Here is a 19,742-nt window from a genome sequence, read left to right as displayed (position 1 = left end):
TCTAGGAGTAGTGTGCGTACCATATCCAACAAGTGATGATGTTTTCATTTAGCCACCCCATTTTGCTGGGGAGTATAAGGACATGACCGTTGTGATAAAATACCTTTGTTTTGCAAAAGGACTTGAAATTCATGTGATAGATACTCACCACCATTATCAGATCGTAAAATCTTAATGCATGTAGAGAATTGTGTCTCAATAAAAGCCAGAAATTTTTGAAAAACAGTGAACATATCAGGTTTTCTACGTAGAAAATATATCCACGTGAATCGACTATAGTCATCAATAAACGTCACAAAATATCTATACTGTGCATGGGAAGTAACTGGAGTAATGCCTCAAACATCACTATGTATTATCTCAAAGCATGTCTTAGCACGACCACCATAAGTAAGAAAAGGTAAAACTTTACTTTTCCCAAGTTTAGAAGTAGTGCAAGCAAGAGGTAATTGATGTTTAAAAAACTGAATGTTGTCACCAAGAAAGTCATTCTTCATTAAATTAGATAAAATCTCATTATTCGGATGGCCCAATCGTTTATGCCAAACATCGACCTTATTTGTAGTAACAATAGAAAAGAAGGACAAATTTCTATGAACAGAAAACTGCAATGGAAATAATCTTCCCATTTTAGGCCCCTTCACGATCACCTGATCCGATACCTGATCCTGTACAATACAACCATCACGAGAGAAATGTACATCACAGTGGTTATCAACCATCTGACCAATAGAAATTAGATTTATAGACAACCCAAGAGAGATAAATACATGACTACAAGAAGATCCTATACCACTAATGACTGTAATTGAAAGATTACTGCCATTAGCAATCTGAATATTTTGTGAGCCATTATACTGTCATACATTATGCAACAGATCAGGTGACCCAGTCATATGATTGGACGCCCCAGAGTCAACAATCCACGAAGAAGAAGTATTCATACCTTTGCCCTGAAGTGTAAGAGTAGAAAAGGCTGTGAGAATCATCTGTTGGACCATCTCTAACGTAAGAACAGATTGATTGATGCCAATGACTGTAGATGTAGGACCAATAACATTAAGATTTGGAACAGCAACTTGAAAAGCTTGGATCCGTCAATTTTCTGGACGTGTAGGGCACTCCTTGATAATGTGCCCATGTTGCTTACAATAGTTGCAGAATTTCCTACCGCAGTTGCGAGCAATATGCTCAAACTCCTTATAACTATAACACTGCAATTGATCCTTACCACGGTTCCTCCCTTGAGCAGCATAAGCAACATTAATAACTGCAGATTTTTCTTGTGATGCACCTAGAACAGGTTGGGTAGCCAATCTTTGTTCTTCACGCAATAATTCTCCAAGACATATCCAAAGAAGGAACTAGATTTCTATTTAGCAATCCAGCCCGAGCAACATCAAAGTCTGATCTCAATTTTATTAAAAATTGATCACGTTTACTAACTTCATGAATTGCCTGAATACTAGCTAAGGCCTCCTTTGATACTTTTGAATATATAATATTAGAATATTCGCCCCAAAGATTAAGAAATTTAAAATAATATTGCTCAATAGAAAGATCACCTTGACTAAAGTTACCAATCTCAAACTCTAGTTGGAATCGTCTTGCAGTATTATATTGATGGTATATTCATTTCAGGTAATTTCACATCTCCTTAGCCGTATTAAAAGAATATAAATTGTTCACCTTATGAGCTTTGATGGATCCGAGAAGCCAAGAGATAATTCGGGCATCCTTTGTCTCCCATTGGCCAAGGTCCTTAGCATTTTCAGGAGTCATTAAAGACCCATCAATGTGACCCCAAAGCTCCTTCCCTTTCAGAAATATCCAGAACTGAAATTCCCATGTAGCATAATTCTTTCCGATAAATTTGATAGGCAAATTAAGTCTCCGTAGCCATCCGAAAAATAGAAATCTTAATCCAAACTCTCAATCACAAGTTAATCAATTGAGAAAAAAATACAAAAAATTGTTGAGTGGAAATCAACCAAAAAAAATAAATCAGAGAGCTTTAAGGGCAGAAGAAATTTCAGTCTTCCTTCGACTCTGATACCATGTCAAACAACTTTGAAATTCTAGAAAAGTTTCCCTTTCTTTTCCGGAGCCTTCTCATTAAATAGAATTGCTTTACAATTTATCTTTAGTAACAAAGTAAATATAACTACCATATTAATTACAGATAATCTAATGTAAGTATGTACTAATTACAAATAATCTACTCTATGTAATAATATATACACAACACAATTATGCTAAGTAAATTTCATATTTGATAGGCCATAATATCTGCCATTGATAGAAACTATATGTTGCTCAACACCTAATTGAGTCAACAAACTCCACACTTCATTCTCAAGAATAGAAAATTCATTTGATTTAACCATTTCATGTGTTGAACTCATAATAACTTGAGCTACATAGTCAATTACATTGCTTATATCGTCATCATCAACTTTACCTTTCTTTGCACTCTTTTTCTTTGATGATGCACCAATAAAAGAGTTAATTTGAGATTTAGTTGGTTCAGAATTAGGAGTTGGAATTTAAACGTCCTCATTAACTGCATTTGAATTATCCAATGAATTGCTTATTGAGATATCATAAATTCAACTTCATCAATGGTTTCAAAATGATTTTCACCAACATTATTCTCCACTTCCATGCTAACTCTTCTCTTTCGTATTTCTGACACAGTGTTGGCATGTTGTCTCATAGCTCTATCTTTCTCATATAATTGAACTAACTTTTCATAATTTCGAATAGACTTGCTCTTCCATTCGGTAACTGTTGGTTTGATCTATAAATTATAATATAATTGTATCAAACATTCATTCATAGATAGTATCATAAGAGAAAAATAAATATAGTTTTCAAATGCATATACACATCAATTAGTTGTTGTCAAACTTCAGGTTTAACATTGAATAATTCTGTGATGGAATCTCATACAAAACCACTCATATCATTTTTGAATATATCATAACATGAAAACCAACCTCTTTTAATATGTTTCATGCAATTTTGAAATATGTCTTTATCGATAAGTTTGCCAAAAAATTTTGTTTTAAATTCATTTATAATATTTTCAAATGTATGTGTAGTAAAGGTTCCACCAACCTTGTTACCTATATTATGTTGGTTCAAATATGCATCAATAAGTGAATCATCCATTACTTTATTCTAGAAACATTGATTATTCGTCTTGCTTGCACTTCACTCACTTTGCAAGTCCTTTTTTGGCATCCTTAAGATAAAAAATATAGTAACAATCTAACATATAATCACATAAACAGTCATATGACATAAAATTCAAACAACATAATAAATTAAAATGTCAACATTCACAATCATCCAATTACAAGAGAATTTGTCCAAAATCACAAGATAAATAAATAAATATAAATATCACATATTATAATCTAACCATATAGGTGTAGCTATGGAATCCCTAAGCAATTTTCTCCTTCTTGCATCTTCATTGTCATCTTTATTACTATGATTTTCTTCAAGATGTTCACTTTTATTATTAAGTTCAGCATCAACCTCAACGAACAATCCCTCATTTGGATCAACATTGATCAAGTAATTGTGTAAAATACAACAATAGAGAATAATTTCTTTTTGAGTTTCAACTTCATAATTTGCCTCCGTTGAACTTCCTATAATAACAAATCTCTTCTTAAGGACTCTAAAAGCTCTTTCAATTGCATTGTGCAAGGAAGAATGCTGAAGATTAAATAACTCTCGAGCATTTTGTGGTGACTTGCGACTATATTCTTTCAAATGATAACGTTCTTCTCGATATGGTGTAAGACCGCTTTTCAACATAAATCCAACATCAACAAGATAGTATTTTCTTTAAAAAATGTATTATGAAATTGTAAAAGCAAGGAAAGTCTAATCATAATATATATCATTTAATTTACCTTCTGGAATTTTAAGATACTCTAATCTGATTAATGTATTTTTTATTATTCTTGAGTCAGATGTTATTCCTTTACCTCCACTAAGATATAAGAAATTTCAAAAACAAGAAAATTTTTGAAAGTTAATCAATATAAATAACATTGATATCAACTATGTGTTAGTGAGAGCCCTAGAGCCGATCATATGATGATTGTTGTATGGACTCATTGTATCATATTTCTATTTATAAAGGCATTTTATGGTTATTATACTTACTTGTATTGGTGCCAAATAACTAAGTATAGTAATGTCCTTGAGTAGCTGGTTTGTATCTATATCAGTGGATTAGTTGAATCGATAGTGAGATGATATAGAGAACACTACTCTAAATGATTCCTAGTCAAGTATTAACATTCAAGGACAATGTTAATACGACGAGACTAGCATGTAGGTCAACATGATGACTTGATCTCACAAGTCATGGATATGAGATATCAAGTTGACACATGGGTATGCATTGGAAAATGTATACTGAATGACCCGCCATGAGAAAGTATCATGGATCGTTATATGAGTGTCATATACTTTCTCATATAGCTATTAGTATGACTATTAGTCCTTGGACCTGAAGTCACCATGGTTCCCTACATAAGGAATTACTTACTTTGGCTTCGTCAAACGTCACCCGTAACTGGGTGGACTATAAAGGCGATTACTAGGTATGTAACAAATTATGCGGAGGGATGTGAGTGATGTAGATGGGATCTATCCCTCCCATATAACGGGAGTGATATCATAGTTCTTGATAGAGTTAGACCACTAAAGTGCATGGCCATGCCCAAATGAGTCAACATGTGATGTTGAGCTCGTTTGATTGTAGTGAGTCTACTTGGAGTTCAAGACATAGATTGATTAGAGGATGACACGGTCTATGCCTCGGTTTAATCAATCATGATATCAAGGATAGAAGGACATTGTCACATATTGTGAAGAGTCACAATTAGTAGTCACAATGGTGATGTTGGATCTCAACATTCTTGTAACTTGGGTAGTAGTGATGTGTTGCTAGATACCGCTCACTACTTATGTTTCTAAATCGAGTTTAGAAGCATTGCCAACGTTACAAGAACCTATAGGGTCACACACAAAGGGCAATTAGGTGGAGATTAGGTTCATGTGATGAATCAAGAGGATTAGATTCATATGATGAATCAAATTGGATTAAGTGTAATCCTAACTAGACTAATTGAGTTGATTTGATCAACCTTGGGAGATTAGAAGTCAAGTTTTGACTTGACTTGATTAGGAGAATTTTGGGAGTCAAGTTTGACTTGACTTTGTGTCATGTCATCATAAATGTTGACTTGACTTTATGTCATGTCATAGTCAAGTTTGACTTGACTTATGCCACCTCATGGTCAATGTTTGACTTGACCAATTGACTTTTTGTTGAGGTGGCATAAATGATAGCCAATTATGATGCTCCACATCATGGGGAAGATGAAGAGACATATGCCACCTCATGGTCAATGTTTGACTTGACCAAGATTATGTGGCATATGTGATGGCCAATGATGATGCCACATCATGAGAGGTTACAAATAAGATTTGTAACTCATAAGGTTTTAATGGGATTAAATTGGCTTTAATGGTCTTGAAGTGGACGGCCAAAAAGTGGATGAGGTGCTTTTGGTTTTCATTCCAACGTTGAAGTGCTTCCTCTCTCATTCTCTTTTTTGGTTTTACTCGTTCTTCTTCCTTGCTCTTGTGTGGCTTTCTCCTTCTCCTCTCCCTCTCCACATCTGACCGAACACTCTATAGAGTGCTAGCACACTCAAGGTTTGGTCTCCTCCATCTCTTGTTCGTGTGGATACCATTAGAGAGGAGTACACTTGACTCCTTCGAGATCCGGCGAACCAAAGGAGCGAGCGGGATACGCGAAGGGCACGCACCAAGGGTAAAAACTCTAAACATGTAGATCTAAGTAGATCTAAAGAAAACAAATTTTATGTTTCGCACGGATCCGGTGGCTAGTGAATCGGGGTTTTCCGCAACGCAAAAAAGCGGTTTTTGCGGCCCGATTTGCTAACACTATGTTATCCAAAGTGACAAAGAGTCTTTTGTTTGGGATGAGTGAATGGGTAATATAGTTTAGAATTGAATTAAATAATAAAGAGGTCCGGAAAGGATCTAAAACTTTTCTATTAACATGAATCTAGTGATCTTGTTTACAATTATAATAGTAGTAGGTAAATGATTTATCTTTTTTTTTAAGTCTTAAGATAACGAGGGAGGAGGAGGAGGAGATTAAGATTACATGTCCTTGTCATCTTATCCTCAGAGAGATTTGCGACGAGGGTCTACGTCAACATCATAGAGTGCGAGCGATTGGACCCTGACGGATCACGTTATTGTTAGTACCGATGGAATCAAAATATCTCCACAATGGTATGATATTGTCCACTTTGGGCCTAAGCCCTTATAATTTTGTTCTTGGGCTCTCCCCAAAAGGCCTCATACCAATAGAGATATTTTTCATCCTTTTAACCCCATGATCTTTTCCATGTACTTTAGATGTGGGACTATGTTTGCACCCTTGCAACCCAACAATCCCCTCCCCATCATCGCAACTAAAACTTTTTGTCCCTCGGTCCATCCGACCTCCTAGGACTTCCCACCTAATCGTAACTAGAACTTTTTACCCCTCGGTCCACCCGACCTACTAGGACTTCTCACCTGGTGTCTAATCCTCTTGATTTAGACACGGGAGCACCCACTTTCTTTGTTTAAGGTTCAAACCACATTGTTAAATCTGGATCATGGCTCATCCGGCGGTTAGTCCGGTGAAGAGCGAGACGGTGAAGAGCGATCTCACTCTGATACCACTTGTTAGTACCGATGAAATCAAAATATATATCTCCACAATGGTATGATATTGTCCACTTTGGGCCTAAGTCCTCATGGCTTTGTTCTTGGGCTCTCCCCAAAAGGCCTCATACCAATGGAGATACTTTCCATCCTTTTAACCCCATGATCTTTTTCATGTACTTTAGATGTGAGACTATGTTTGCACCCTTGCAACCCAACAGTTATGTGAGAAGCGACGACAGTGCAAAAATGAGATACCTACTAAATGAATTATTCTAGGAATTAATATTTTAATATAAGGATAAATTTGAAATAAATTATTTTTGAGTTCTCCTTCCCCTTCCGCTTTATTTGGATGGGGTGAGAAAAGATTCATTAACGGAAGAGGAATGGAGGAGAACGGAGAGAAAGGGAGGGGAAGTAAAATATTTATATTCCTCTTATTTAGAAGGAATGAAAGGTTCATTAACGTAACATGTATTACCTTATTTGAAAGAAAAGGAAGAGGAATGAAGATTAAATATATAAAGTTATAAAAATACCCTCATTTCTTAAAAAAGATAACGCATGTAGAGAATAGATAAAAAACTATAAAATTCTGTCAATATTGCATGTAGAAGTTGGAATATGAAAAATCCTAAAATAAATAACACATGCTCTTTGGATAAGTCATTTTCCTTGGAGAAAAAAAGAAGATTAGGGTTATCTATCGTTGTCCTCTTGAGTCTTATCCTCAAAGAGATTTACGGCCAAGGTCGATGCTAATGTTGTGGAGTGCGAGCGATTGGACACTTAGTAGTGACAACGCATGTACATTGTGTGAGGAGCCACTATGTAAAAATAAAATATCTAAATAAATGAGTTAATTTAAAATTTAATATTTTAAAATAGAGATAACATTGAAATAAAATATTTTTAAGTTCCTCTTTTCCTTCCTTACATCTCAATTCAGAGTGTAAAAAATTCTAACGATTTATGATCATATAAAGGTAAAGCTCATCCTTTCCTTTCCTTTTTTAATTTCCCTTCTTAACTCATTTTATCCCAACACAAGAGTCAAAATTCTCCTTTCCCCTTATTTATCCTTCCCTTCCCTTTTATCGTCTCCTCCCAAATAAAATATAAATCAAAATATAAAAAAATTATACCAATTCTGAAACTTACACTTCTCTTCTTTTCCTCCTTCTTAACTCATCTCTAAATCAAAATCAAAGTTGTTTGGAAATTAACTATAATTTTTTGATTTACCTCCTTTAGATGGTCAGCTAACCGATCGTGTGGGGCTGAGGTGACGGATTCCATCTTTTGCAGAAGAAAAGTTGCTTGGACGAGTCAGGCCACCCGCTCTGCTATTTTGGATTTCGAATCCTTAGGATCGAACAGCATAATCCGACCCGTTAAGAATCAAATACATGTGACCCCACCACGAGAGGCCGATCGAACCTCCTTCATTTCCCTCGACGAGTTTGGGAAGCCCTAGACGAGTTTGGGAAGCCCTAGAAATGGCGTTTGCGGCCCTTCGCCGGATGCCTATCCACCTCGCCCGAGCCAGCCCCTCCCTCCTCCGACAGCCTCTTCCCCGCACCTCCGCCTATTCGGCGCTCGTTGACGTCGTCGCTCCCTCCGCTACTGGATCCAAAAAGGTTTCCGACCGGATCGTGAAGCTCTCCGCCATCGATCACGATGGGAACAAGCACGCGATCATCGGACTGTCGGGGCATACGCTCCTCCGCGCCCTGATCAATGGCGGCCTGATCGACCCGGCGTCCCATCGGCTTGAGGAAATCGACGCCTGCTCTGGTGTGTGCGAGGTCCATATCGCCCAGGAGTGGCTTGACAAGCTGCCCCCCTTGTCCTACGATGAGCGTTACATCCTCACCCATGAGCATTTCGTCCGCACCACGGAATCCCGGAAACGTGTGTTTAACAAGCACGCAAGGCTTGCGTGTCAGGTTGTTCTCCAGCACGAACTGCAAGGTATGGTCGTCGTTCTCCCTGAACCCAAGCCCTGGGACATCCCATAGGTGGGGGAAAAAAAAACTCATCTTGCTCGTCGTTCTGTTGCTGGATCAAAGGCATTTGATGTTTTACTGGTTTATTCAATAATAATCTCCAATGATACTGTTTTCGATAATTCAACGCTTATGTTATTTGAAGATTGATGTAATCTGCGTGCAGTTGGTTTCCTATATTAATACTAGAGTTCCTCTTGTTTCCTTAGAGTATTATTTATGGTTATTCATTTTGCTTGAATAATATCATGTAAGAAGAAAGTGCACATTCAAAGTCAGTTTTTTTTTGTTAGAAATTATTCTAATGAGTTACAGCATGAAACTTTTTTAAAATATATATATATCAAATAAGAATATGCTTATGATCAGTTTTCCTCATGTTCAGAAATTCATTGAAACTTTAAGGCTTTAGATTAATTTGTAGTTGACATTAAATGTTTGCTCACATCTTTGACAGTGTGAGGTCAATATTTAGATCTTAATGTAGTATGGATAAAAGTATATAGCATCTATGTACGAGTCAGATATTGAGGTATTGTTCAATAGTGTTACTCAAAATGTTAAGTCTAAGGGATCTTTGGTATGCATAATATCCTTTAGTAGATGTTAAAGTGAAAGAAGTATTAATGTTATGACTAGGAACATGATTGGAGGAAGACTTTCAGTGCATTGTTATAGAATTAATCCATACAGCCACATTCAGTGGATTCACTATATCACTGCAATCATGCTTCTGTATTGTGTGTGTATTTGGATGAGAGATTGTGTGAGACAGTGCAAATCATGACTCAAAAAACCGATCTAGGTGGTTGCCTAGTCAATCTTGTTAGGGGAACACTTCACCTAGTGAATAAGTGATTCCCTTTAGGTGGATTTTTCAAAAGCAATTCAAGAGGCCCTCCTAGTCTCCTAGGTGGTTCAGGCATCTTATCCAAATAAAATGTATTAAAGACGAATGTAATAAGGTACTAGTAAATGATGAGAAAATAAAAAAGTGATGAAAGAGGTATTTTTATCAATTTTTTAATGAAGGTTTAGGTTTAGGTAATAACTTAACTTTGGTAATTTAACTAGGTTAAATGTGTATAGAAATTTAAAATTTTATCGTGGAATTCAACCTTCAAAAATAGAATAAGCTTTAAATGGAATGCAAAATGGAAAAGTAGTTAGACCAGATAATATTCTGATAGAGGTACGGAAGTGCCTAAGGAAACAAGGTATTGAACGACTTACAAAGTTATTCAACTTGATATTGAAAACTAAATAAAATGTTTGATCGTTGGAGGGTAAATACTATAGTTTTCTTATATAAGAATAAAAGAAATGTACAAAATTGTGTAAACTATAAAGGTATTAAACGAATGAGTTGTACTATGAAATTTTAAGAAAGATTAATAGAAAAAAGACTAAGGAATGAGACAACAGTGATCAAAAATCATTTTGAATTTGTTTGGAAGGTCGACAATAGAAATTATATATCTTCTTAGGCAACTAATTGAAAAGCATCGAGAACAAAAGCAAGACTTACCTATGGTATTCATCGATCTAGAAAAAGTTTATGATAAAATCCCAAGAGAAATTATATGGAGATTTTTAGAAAAGAGAGGTGTTAGCATAACGTATATTGAATTAATTAAGGATATGTATGAGGATGTAATGGCAAGAGTGAAGACTTCAGGCAGATTAATCGAAGTGTTTCCCTTCAGAATAGGGTTACATCAAGGATCAACTTTAAGTCTCTATATTTTTACACTAATCCTAGACAAACTCACTAGACGCATCCAAGATACGGTACCGTAGTGCTTGTTGTTTGCAGATAATATTTTTTTGGTAGATGAAACACGTGAAGGAGTAAATGCTAAACTCGAATCATATTGAGAAATACTATAAGTGAAAGGTTTTAGACTTGATAGAGTAAAGATATAATATATGAAATTTGAGTTTAATAATACTAAGACGTTATGAGATAATTGTTAAGATAAGAGATGTCGAGTTGTCTGTAATTGAGAGCTTTAAGTATAAGTATTTAGAATCTTTTTTACAAAAGGATGGATGGAATGAGAGATGCCTTACATATAATACAAATGGGATGGTTGAAATAGAAAAGAGTGTTGATGTTCTTTGTGATCGTAAAGTACTTCTAAAATTTAAAGAAAAATTTTATAAAATGGCGATTAGACTTGCTATGTTATATGGAGCTGAATGTTAGATTATGACTTGAACACATGAGCAGAAGATGAGAGTTGTAGAGATAAGGATGTTAAAGTGAATGTGTAGACATACAAAGATGGATAAGATAAGAAATGAAAAAATTAGAAAGAAAGTCGAAGTTGCACCTATTGAGGGAAAACTCCAAGAGATACGATTAAGATGGTACAGACATGTACTTAGACGATCAATAACTGCTTTAGTTAGGCGATGTGAAATTATGACAAATATGTAAATCAAATGAGGAAGAGGAAATTTTTTTTAAAAAAAAAACTTAGTTAGTAACAGTAAATCAAGATAAAATTTATTTAAATATAAATAATAATATTGTAGGGGATGGAACCCAATGGCGTAGAAGGATCCATATAGCCGACCCCACCTAGTGGGATAAGGTTTGGTTGTTTTTGTTGTGGTTGATTTCTTATAATTGATTTGATTTAATGTGCATTGTTATGTTCTTGTGTGTTTTTGATGTGTTATGTATTCTATGATTCAATGTGGATTGAGTTTGTTTTATTGTAGTTAGGAGTTTGCCTGTCAATTATCACTTGTTTACTAGTGATAATACTCTTGTTTTAATTAATTTATATGCTTTGTTGGATATATATGGTGGTAGGCATTTTTTAATATTAACATCAATCTAGTTTATTTTAATATTATCTTTATTTCAACTGCCTAAGCTTTCACTTCCTATCTAGGTGCTATACAGTGGGTAGAATGCCTATCGCCTAAAATGGCTTTTTAAAACATTAGCGCATATGCATACTCTATATTGGTTAATTTAATCTTTAATTGGCATATCTAGATACTCCACTACTAAAAGCTAGACACTACCTCCTACAGCAATCAGCAGTGGTAGACAGAGGTAGACCCCCATGACTTTGCCATTTATTTTTCCTACTTCTAATCATTCATTTTCCTATTTCCTTGTGTCCTGTAGTAAGAATGTGAGAAATTTAATGAAATTTTGTTTTTCTATTTATGAAAAAAACGCAAGGAGTCCAAAGATGATGCTACTTTGTAACAAGATTTTTTTTGTTCATCGATATAAAATGTTTATATAGGATCTGTATGTTTTACTTAATGACCGTTATTAAACATAAATCTTGCTTCATATCACCATCTATTATAAGGTAGATGTAATCTTATGTGAATGTTACATATTGGTTGAGTTCTGAAGTTGTCAGGAAAGTCACCTTAGTCGTGACACTAGAAAACCTTACATGAGAATCTGAATAATTATATTATGTTTATAGTTCATTTCTTGTATTCATAAATTGATTGTATATGAATGATTCATCTGCACATACCTTGCCAACTCTTCCATTGCTGAACTGAATCGGCCTCCTGTTCTGGATTTACTGGTTGAATTGTGGACTGTCCAATCCAGTTTTGAAAATACTGCATACACCTCTTAACACCGTGCAAAGTTGCTCTGCTTAAAGATTGGTTGTGTGATAAGAACTCAGAAGTTAGGAAACGACTTTTCAGGACATAAAATACTTAGATTGCTTTTAGTTTGACTAAAGATAGTATCAACTTGTACAGATTTTTATGATAGTAAATGATCCATGTAATTACCATAAGTGTTTGGGACATTGTAATTCATTTTGTTGGGAGGCTGAGTCAGTTAAGTGTAAGTTGAAGCAATGCATAGATTTGCTTAGTTGTTTGGGAGTTTCTTAGCTTTTTCTATAACTATTTTGAAGGAAAATTATCGTACAAGTTCTCTAGTCAGTTGTTCACTTATCTGATAATTTGGTTTCTAGTCTGCTGGCATCCATTTTGAGATCTCTCTGTTTCTGCCTCCATTGGGTAGAACCTTATCTACTTTATGCAACTTTATGATTCTTGCTTTTGTTTAACTAAAAACATTCTTGAAATCATGGATCTCTCATACACTTTGGAACAGTTATTTATAGAAGCAGGTTCTCAGTCTAAGAAAAAGACCTCTAGGATTTTGTCTTGTTCTTATAAGACAACAGAGCTACAAACTTCTCAGATCTCTAGCACTGCCCTTCAACTTGTTTTTTAAGATTGCAAAGTGTTTCAGTTTCTTTAAGTTTTAATTAAGGAAGCCCTAGAAAAAGTATGCCTCGTACAACTGGGCAAGAGATTTTACAAAACCATTGCCGGTGATGGATTTTGTGTGTGGTCGCCTATGGTACTCAGTATTGCAAATTGTTTAAGCTGTGCACATAGTTTAGTGCTTGTTCTATATGGAGCAAATTTCACAAAAACAATGCTAGGCATGAATATTTTTTTAAAAATTTGTACGAATTCATCTTGACAAGGCTCTTTCTTGTTTGTTATTTTGGCATATATATATATATATATATATTTGTATCCCCGTCATATCCTGCGTAGATGTTTGGTTCCAGTGAAAATGTTATCCTTGGATGTTTTTAATTTCTGTGGAAGATATTGTATAGTAATTTGGCCTAATCAACTTGAAATTTACAATTTCCCTTTGTATTTCTGGTTCAGTGAATTTTTTGCACTATACTATTTATCCTGGCTGCACCTTTGTTCTACAGATTGTATGTATATAGGTAGTGTATTTCATGTACTTAATTTTGCTGATCCACTTCTATATGGATCATCAATTTAAAATACAAGATCATCAATTTCGATCCCCAAATACAAAATTTTCTCCACGGGCATAGGATCGATTTGGTGGTCGGTGGGAAATTTTCTGTACCACCTTAAACGTGTCCACCCCCAGAGATTGAGTCCATGAGACTGATTGGGATTTATATCATCAATTTAAAATACAAATCTCCATGGAAGGTACTCGGATAGCAGACGATCAATTTAAAATATAAATTTTCATGAGTATAGTCGAATTGGTATTTAGGTGGTAGATTTGTAACAATGAAATGAGGTTTGAATCCTCAATGATGCATGTCCTTGAGGAATTAGTTCTTTTCATCTAGGAGGTCGTTCAATATCATGATTTATCTTTCTTTTCACGAGGTCTTAGGGCAGGCAGTGGAGGAGCACTTAGGGTGAACATTGTTATCTTTGCAACAATCAATTTAAAATGCAAGCTCTCGGGTTACGGTGCAATGACAAAACATTTATATGGTTAATTAGATATCCACATTTATTTCTAGTTACTATATATTATGAATTAATTTTTTTATGAAAAGATAATCTTCAAATGTTGTTGGAGAGGATGCATCGTTTGTATTTTTTAATTATTTTTTGAGATCAAGTCGATTATTTTTAAAATTAATTGATTTAAAAGATTGGATATCTAAATTATAAAAAAATATTTAAAATTATAAGCTTCGTTTGAAGGGATCTCGTGTCGAGCGAAAAGGGTAACGTGACATGAATTTTTTATGTATGGTAATTGGGTTGGCTTGGGGTTGTGAAGTTCTATGTATGCTCATCGTTTGTAGCATTTTTCTATATATTTTTAGTTAAGATTAGGTTAAGTTGAATTTATATCAGATTGAAAATTATTTAAATTTTTTAACTTTTAAAGTTTGTAAATGATTTTTTTTTTTTTTACTCATCAGCATATTTAAGATTGCTATTCATATATACAATGAGTTCGTTCCTGCACGAACTTTGAATAGATCTTGCATAATTTTGAATAGATCCTTCTTCGACCCGTATTCATGAAATTTTCGTATACAAACTGTTCTTTTATTGTGTATACTTTTAACCTAGACTTTCTTCCGATTGTTTTTCGCAGAGTTTAGATTTCATTTCCCAGGAGAGAAGAAATTTGTGGAAGAATTTTATTTTATTTTATTTTTTTTGTTCGTTCAAGGGAAGAGATGCTTTAAAATTTATTTCCATCTGATTTGATGGCAAAAAAACACATTGCTCAATAGTTCTCCCTAAATTAAACAAAACTTATTTTTAAAACATATTTCAAAAATAAATAAGTTTCGAAAGTTTATACTTTTCACTGTAACTTTTCCTCCAAATGAAGCATCAAGCAAAAAATTAAATTGGCAGGCAACACATAAATCGGAACGAAGGGCTAATTAGAATTTCGAAAATAGAACTCCATGGTGAGGTACAAATTAAATCATTGGAACAAGTCGACTAAAGCCATCACAATGCATCCACATACAGTTTAACTAGTGCACGATTTCTGCTCAAGAAACTAGAACGATATCATCACACCACTCCTTCCCATCGAAACCTTAATTACCATGATCCCTCAGCTCCCTTGCTAGGGTTTTGGAAGGCAGAGAAACCCCAGTTGGTCTTCAGAGCATATGGCTGAGAGATGGTCACTCCTTCCTCTGTTATCTTGGCAACCTGCAAATGTAATTGAAGTTTAGTAACCATGCTTTTCAAGTTTGACGTGGAGAACTATCGCACTTATTAAATAAGATCGACAATCATCACAGATGTAGCTGCATGGGAGAATACAAAGGAAAACTTTGAGCTAGACAATGCAACACTCATTTGAGATTTTTTGAAGATTGCTGTCGATCAGTATGCTAAGGTGAATGTCTTGTGTGCATCACGACAATGGTCCCAATAGAAAGCAGCATATCTCATCTAGACCTGACACATTATGTAACTATCTTTTCAATGAACACATCCATCGCAAAATCTATCAGTGAATATGTTTATAGTCATTAATCAACTAGAGTGAGGCTCAATGCTGCCTATAGTGGAAAGCCAACCGTCTTCTGAAGCAACCAAAGTAGCCAGCAATGCATAAGCAAACACTCAGAACCATCGATACTAGGTAAAAATTTAGTTAAGTTTGGATGTATTGTTTTCACTAGCAAATCTGGCCTTTCTTCATCTCCCTCAATCTACAAGAAGGACATCTTTTCAGATGTGTCTCACTCTTGTTCCATTCCCTACGCAAACTCAAGACCATAAATCAAGTTTATTGGATCATAGGATTACTTGTCTTTTCTTCTAGTAATTCAACTTAAACATGTGCTCTTGAGAGGATTCCTGCACACTATATAATAAAACTAGTCAATCCAAAGTTCATGGGTATTATCAAAAAATTACCCAACCTTTTTTGTTGTCGTGTTTTCCTTTCACTCCTTTTTTGTTGTAAAGAAAATCAATTGTTTTAATCTCGCTAAAGTCCACATCCTTCTCCACCCATTTATTTGTCAGATAACCCTTTTCTCTTTCGTTTGTCTATTTACCATCATTAAAGTGCATGGAGAATATATGTATGAACTCATAAATGGAAGCTGAACATAATCTCGCTTATTGCACGTCCAAACTCCAAAAAACATTACTCATTTTCCCCGTGTTTGTGTTGCATATCAATAATGACAAAAGGACAATCTTGGCCAGTTGGGAGATTATACCTGAAACTTGTTAATTGCTGATCTATCACGATATAAGAGCACAAGCAGGCACTTCTCTATCAGCTTAACAGCTTCTTCAAAGCTCAGGTCTTCACGCCATTCAGCACGAAGTAATGGCCTTGCAAGATGATTTCCAAATCCAGTGGCCACATGATTGTCCTCAAAATGTGTGCCAATCATACCCACCTATAATATGGGCATTGCATTCTTAAGTTAATTCAAACACAAACAAAAACAATAAGAAGGTATTTACATACCATCCCAAGATACTTCTGTCCATTCTTCACTCCACCAACAACAAGTGAGTTAAAAAGAGGGTCAAACTTATTGCGCCGATTGTACATAACCCGAGTTAGATAGTTGTGGATCTCCTTGGGACCAAGTGAGTTCCCATCATCCCACATGTTGTCATACAAGCTAGGGGAAATAAATAATGCTTCTTGTTAATACATGAAAAGACAAAAGACAGAAACATGAGATTTCAACACTACATGAGGTTAGCTCAACTTAAATTCAACCAGATATTCACCGACTAAGACTTGCTGACTATTTCAAGTTTATACTTTTAGCAACCCATACTTGAATAAGCAAGCAAATTTCTTACATGAGCTCATCAAGATAGCGCAGGATCTCTTGGAAATCACTGATTTCACCACTTGCACCTAGAAGAGAGTGTTTCCCAATAGGCTTTATACGATCCACACTCTTGTATCTCAAAGTAGATCCATAGGAACCTGCAGATTTCCAATCAACAAAAGTCCATCTGTGTCAAGCAATAGAACAATCAACTATATTTCTTATTTCATATTCTTCTTTCTGTTTTTTTTTTTATTTTTAATTCATTATTGACACTGCTACTGCAAGAACTCAAAATTTCTTTTGTTCATATTTGAGTTTAATCTCTTTCACTGTTGTCTCATTATCATATGCATCTGCAAGGATTCCCAAGAGTTTAGTGTATCAGCTGTTTTCTAATTTTCCATAACATTTAGATGGATTCCTCTGTTATTTCTGGTAATAAATTCCATCCATCCTCTCATTTAGTGTGGTTACTACAATCCTTAGGGTTCGCTCACCTTTGAGCAAAGACAAAGAGGAGGGGAAGAAAAGGATCACAAAGTTAAAGGCCAATAGATCAAAAATTAATTAAACCAATTTCATTTCTGAGACCTTGTCTGCATATTTTACACATGTATAAATACATGCACAACCATTAGTTTGGTTATAATTTTGTTCAACTTCTATTTATGTCTTGCTTAGATGGAATTAAAGAAGACATATCACTGAGGAATATATTAAATCCAGTGTAGGCATTTTCGTAGAGAACAATCTACATCATATCAAAGTAGCATCTTCTCTTATCATCATCAGGAGGCTTCTTCAACTACTTTCTTGGTAAGGTTTTCCACTATGATATAATAGTGAAAACTGAAAAACACTACAAATAAAATAAAATCTCAAAGAAAACAACCTCCAGTATCAGCCGCAAAGATAACACCATCTTTATATTTCATTCCTATCACTGATGTTCCAGTCACATACGGATACCTGTCAAAATATTTGACAAGTTTAATATTGTATAATTTAGTTGGTATGAACAAATTCGATAGTATTATTCAAAATTATAGAAAGTTGGAAAGACACTAAAAAGAATAGATTGAACACAATTATCATATAGATATTATCTGCAGCACAGAATACTGATGAATCATAAATAAATATTAATAAAAGTTAAATAGTCTTTCATAGTCAAAGACTGAGAAGTGTCATCCTATATGCCTATATGAGATAATAGCAAGTGATACAATGAAATTCAGGCCATCTTATTTGCTTTAATGTTAGACTTGGTTCTCTTGTTTCTTATTGTTAGAAGCAAATTGTTGTCAGGTGTACACACAATGTTTGATAACATAGGAGCATAGTTATTTAAGACGTGAAACGTCCAAAAGTGCATAGGTGCTACACGCAAAGTGAGGTGCACGTCTTACAGTAAGGCACTCTGGATATAAATTTTTACAATTCAAACATATATAGGAAATTTCTACCAAAATATTTCACTAACAAAACTATAGTCCATAAAACATTAAACAATAATGTAAATATAAAATTCACTAGCAAATAAATACGTTATGCACATAATTCAATTTTTAAAAAACAAATATCTAAATCATCAAAATCTTCATCATCTTCCTCAATCATATCATTATCATCATTACCAAATGTTTCAAATTTGTATAGCTGAATCTTCATCGGTTTCCTCAAGACCAATTTCTTCCTCCTCTCACAAGACGCATGCTTAAGGTGCACAGGCACAAGAGGCTCGCCTGGCTACACTTTGCATCTAGGTGCAGCCAGGCGATCGCCTTTAATAACTATGCATGGGACCAAAGATTTCCTCTGCCACATGCTTTCTAGATGTGCATGATATCTCAATTAAATGCTTTGTTGGATATGATCCATGTTATTTCTACTAACAAGTGATGCTATAGAGATCAACGACCTTAATCCCAACACCCATAAGTCCATGAGTAAGGTACTTTCAACGACATATGTACACTCAAATTCAATCATCTGTTGCTATGGTACCCAAGCCACATAAGCTACCAGCATCTATAAATCAAACCAATAAAAATCTGGACGAATTATTCCATTATAGTGTCAGCTAAAATTTCAGTAATCATCACATTAATTATTGCTGCCCCAGATTCTAAAATAGCTAAATAAGAACTTCTTCGACAGTTCGATAGAATAAACCGCTAGATCGACGCTCGGAATCTCGATGAAATTGACAGTGAGATCATATCACTGAAGAACCAATCATGATCATCAAAAAGCTACAAAAAAATAGGAAGATACTACGAGATCCATACAAGGTCCTTTCAGTAGCACCATTATCCACGATTGTCGAAGCTTCCATGGCCAATGTCTGCAAACAAAAAGAAAACAAAGAATTGGTCTAACGAATTCCAAGAATCGAGTGAGCAGCAAACAACTAACCAGAAATTGTGAATCAAAGAGGAAGTTTCTAGGGTTCGTCGATGAGCAAGAAAAGCTCGATGCGGAAGAAACAAATACGCCAGCATTTCTCTTCTGACTTGTAGCCCAAGAAATACTATTTGGGCTGAATCAGTAGGACCTGGCCCAAATTAGTATTGACTTGTTTATATAGAACTTTTGCAATAACTTCAATCGTCTCAGTAAAAACTTTAATAAACTTTTTTTAAAAAAAAAAAATTCTAACAAATTATAAAATTAATAATTTGCATAACTTTAAATAATTTTAAATATAATTAAATTAAGCATTATTCTCCTCAATTGTATCCTAATAAAAGCTCAAATAAACTTTTCTATAAACAAAATAAATACTCTTTTTTTAAAAATACATATAATGAATTATAAAAATTAATGACTTGAATAATTTTAAATAAAATTA

The 19,742-nt window shown here is 34.6% G+C and overlaps 2 protein-coding genes and 1 pseudogene across 2 annotated transcripts; 1 reads left to right on the top strand and 2 right to left on the bottom strand.

Moving 5' to 3' along the window:
* Positions 1-860: 860 nt before the first annotated feature.
* LOC141827201 (uncharacterized) lies at positions 861-1,782 on the bottom strand (annotated as a pseudogene).
* A 6,457-nt stretch (positions 1,783-8,239) lies between these two features.
* On the top strand, positions 8,240-8,997 carry LOC141827928 (uncharacterized). Its single transcript, XM_074715272.1, has one exon. The coding sequence runs from the start codon at positions 8,280-8,282 to the stop codon at positions 8,799-8,801; it is 522 nt and encodes a 173-aa protein (XP_074571373.1). The 5' UTR covers positions 8,240-8,279; the 3' UTR covers positions 8,802-8,997.
* A 5,983-nt stretch (positions 8,998-14,980) lies between these two features.
* Positions 14,981-19,409, bottom strand: LOC141826918 (proteasome subunit beta type-4-like). The gene is made up of 7 exons (XM_074714242.1): positions 19,307-19,409; positions 19,180-19,235; positions 17,781-17,857; positions 16,914-17,043; positions 16,567-16,726; positions 16,310-16,495; positions 14,981-15,281 (listed from the first exon to the last, which is right to left on the bottom strand). The coding sequence occupies exons 2-7, from the start codon at positions 19,224-19,226 to the stop codon at positions 15,168-15,170; spliced, it is 714 nt and encodes a 237-aa protein (XP_074570343.1). The 5' UTR covers positions 19,227-19,235; positions 19,307-19,409; the 3' UTR covers positions 14,981-15,167.
* Between the last annotated feature and the right edge of the window lie 333 nt (positions 19,410-19,742).

This window comes from Curcuma longa, chromosome 4 (assembly GCF_044706935.1).
Source record: "Curcuma longa cultivar G26 ecotype Majalengka, Jawa Barat chromosome 4, ITB_CL_G26_1.1, whole genome shotgun sequence".
Lineage (NCBI taxonomy): Eukaryota > Viridiplantae > Streptophyta > Magnoliopsida > Zingiberales > Zingiberaceae > Curcuma > Curcuma longa.
The sequence above is the reverse complement of the archived record's forward strand: the minus strand, read 5'-3'. Positions and strand labels throughout refer to the sequence as shown.

What these genes read in the sequence shown, in the direction of transcription:
- LOC141826918 (XM_074714242.1), bottom strand. Translation starts at nt 19,226, where the DNA reads ATGGAAGCTTCGACAATCGTGGATAATGGTGCTACTGAAAGGACCTT. An exon ending in GACAGAAGTATCTTGGGATG is followed by an intron (nt 16,496 to 16,566) that starts GTATGTAAATAC and finishes CCCATATTATAG; the next exon opens with GTGGGTATGATTGGCACACA. An exon ending in CAGCAATTAACAAGTTTCAG is followed by an intron (nt 15,282 to 16,309) that starts GTATAATCTCCC and finishes TTACATTTGCAG; the next exon opens with GTTGCCAAGATAACAGAGGA.
- LOC141827928 (XM_074715272.1), top strand. Translation starts at nt 8,280, where the DNA reads ATGGCGTTTGCGGCCCTTCGCCGGATGCCTATCCACCTCGCCCGAGCC.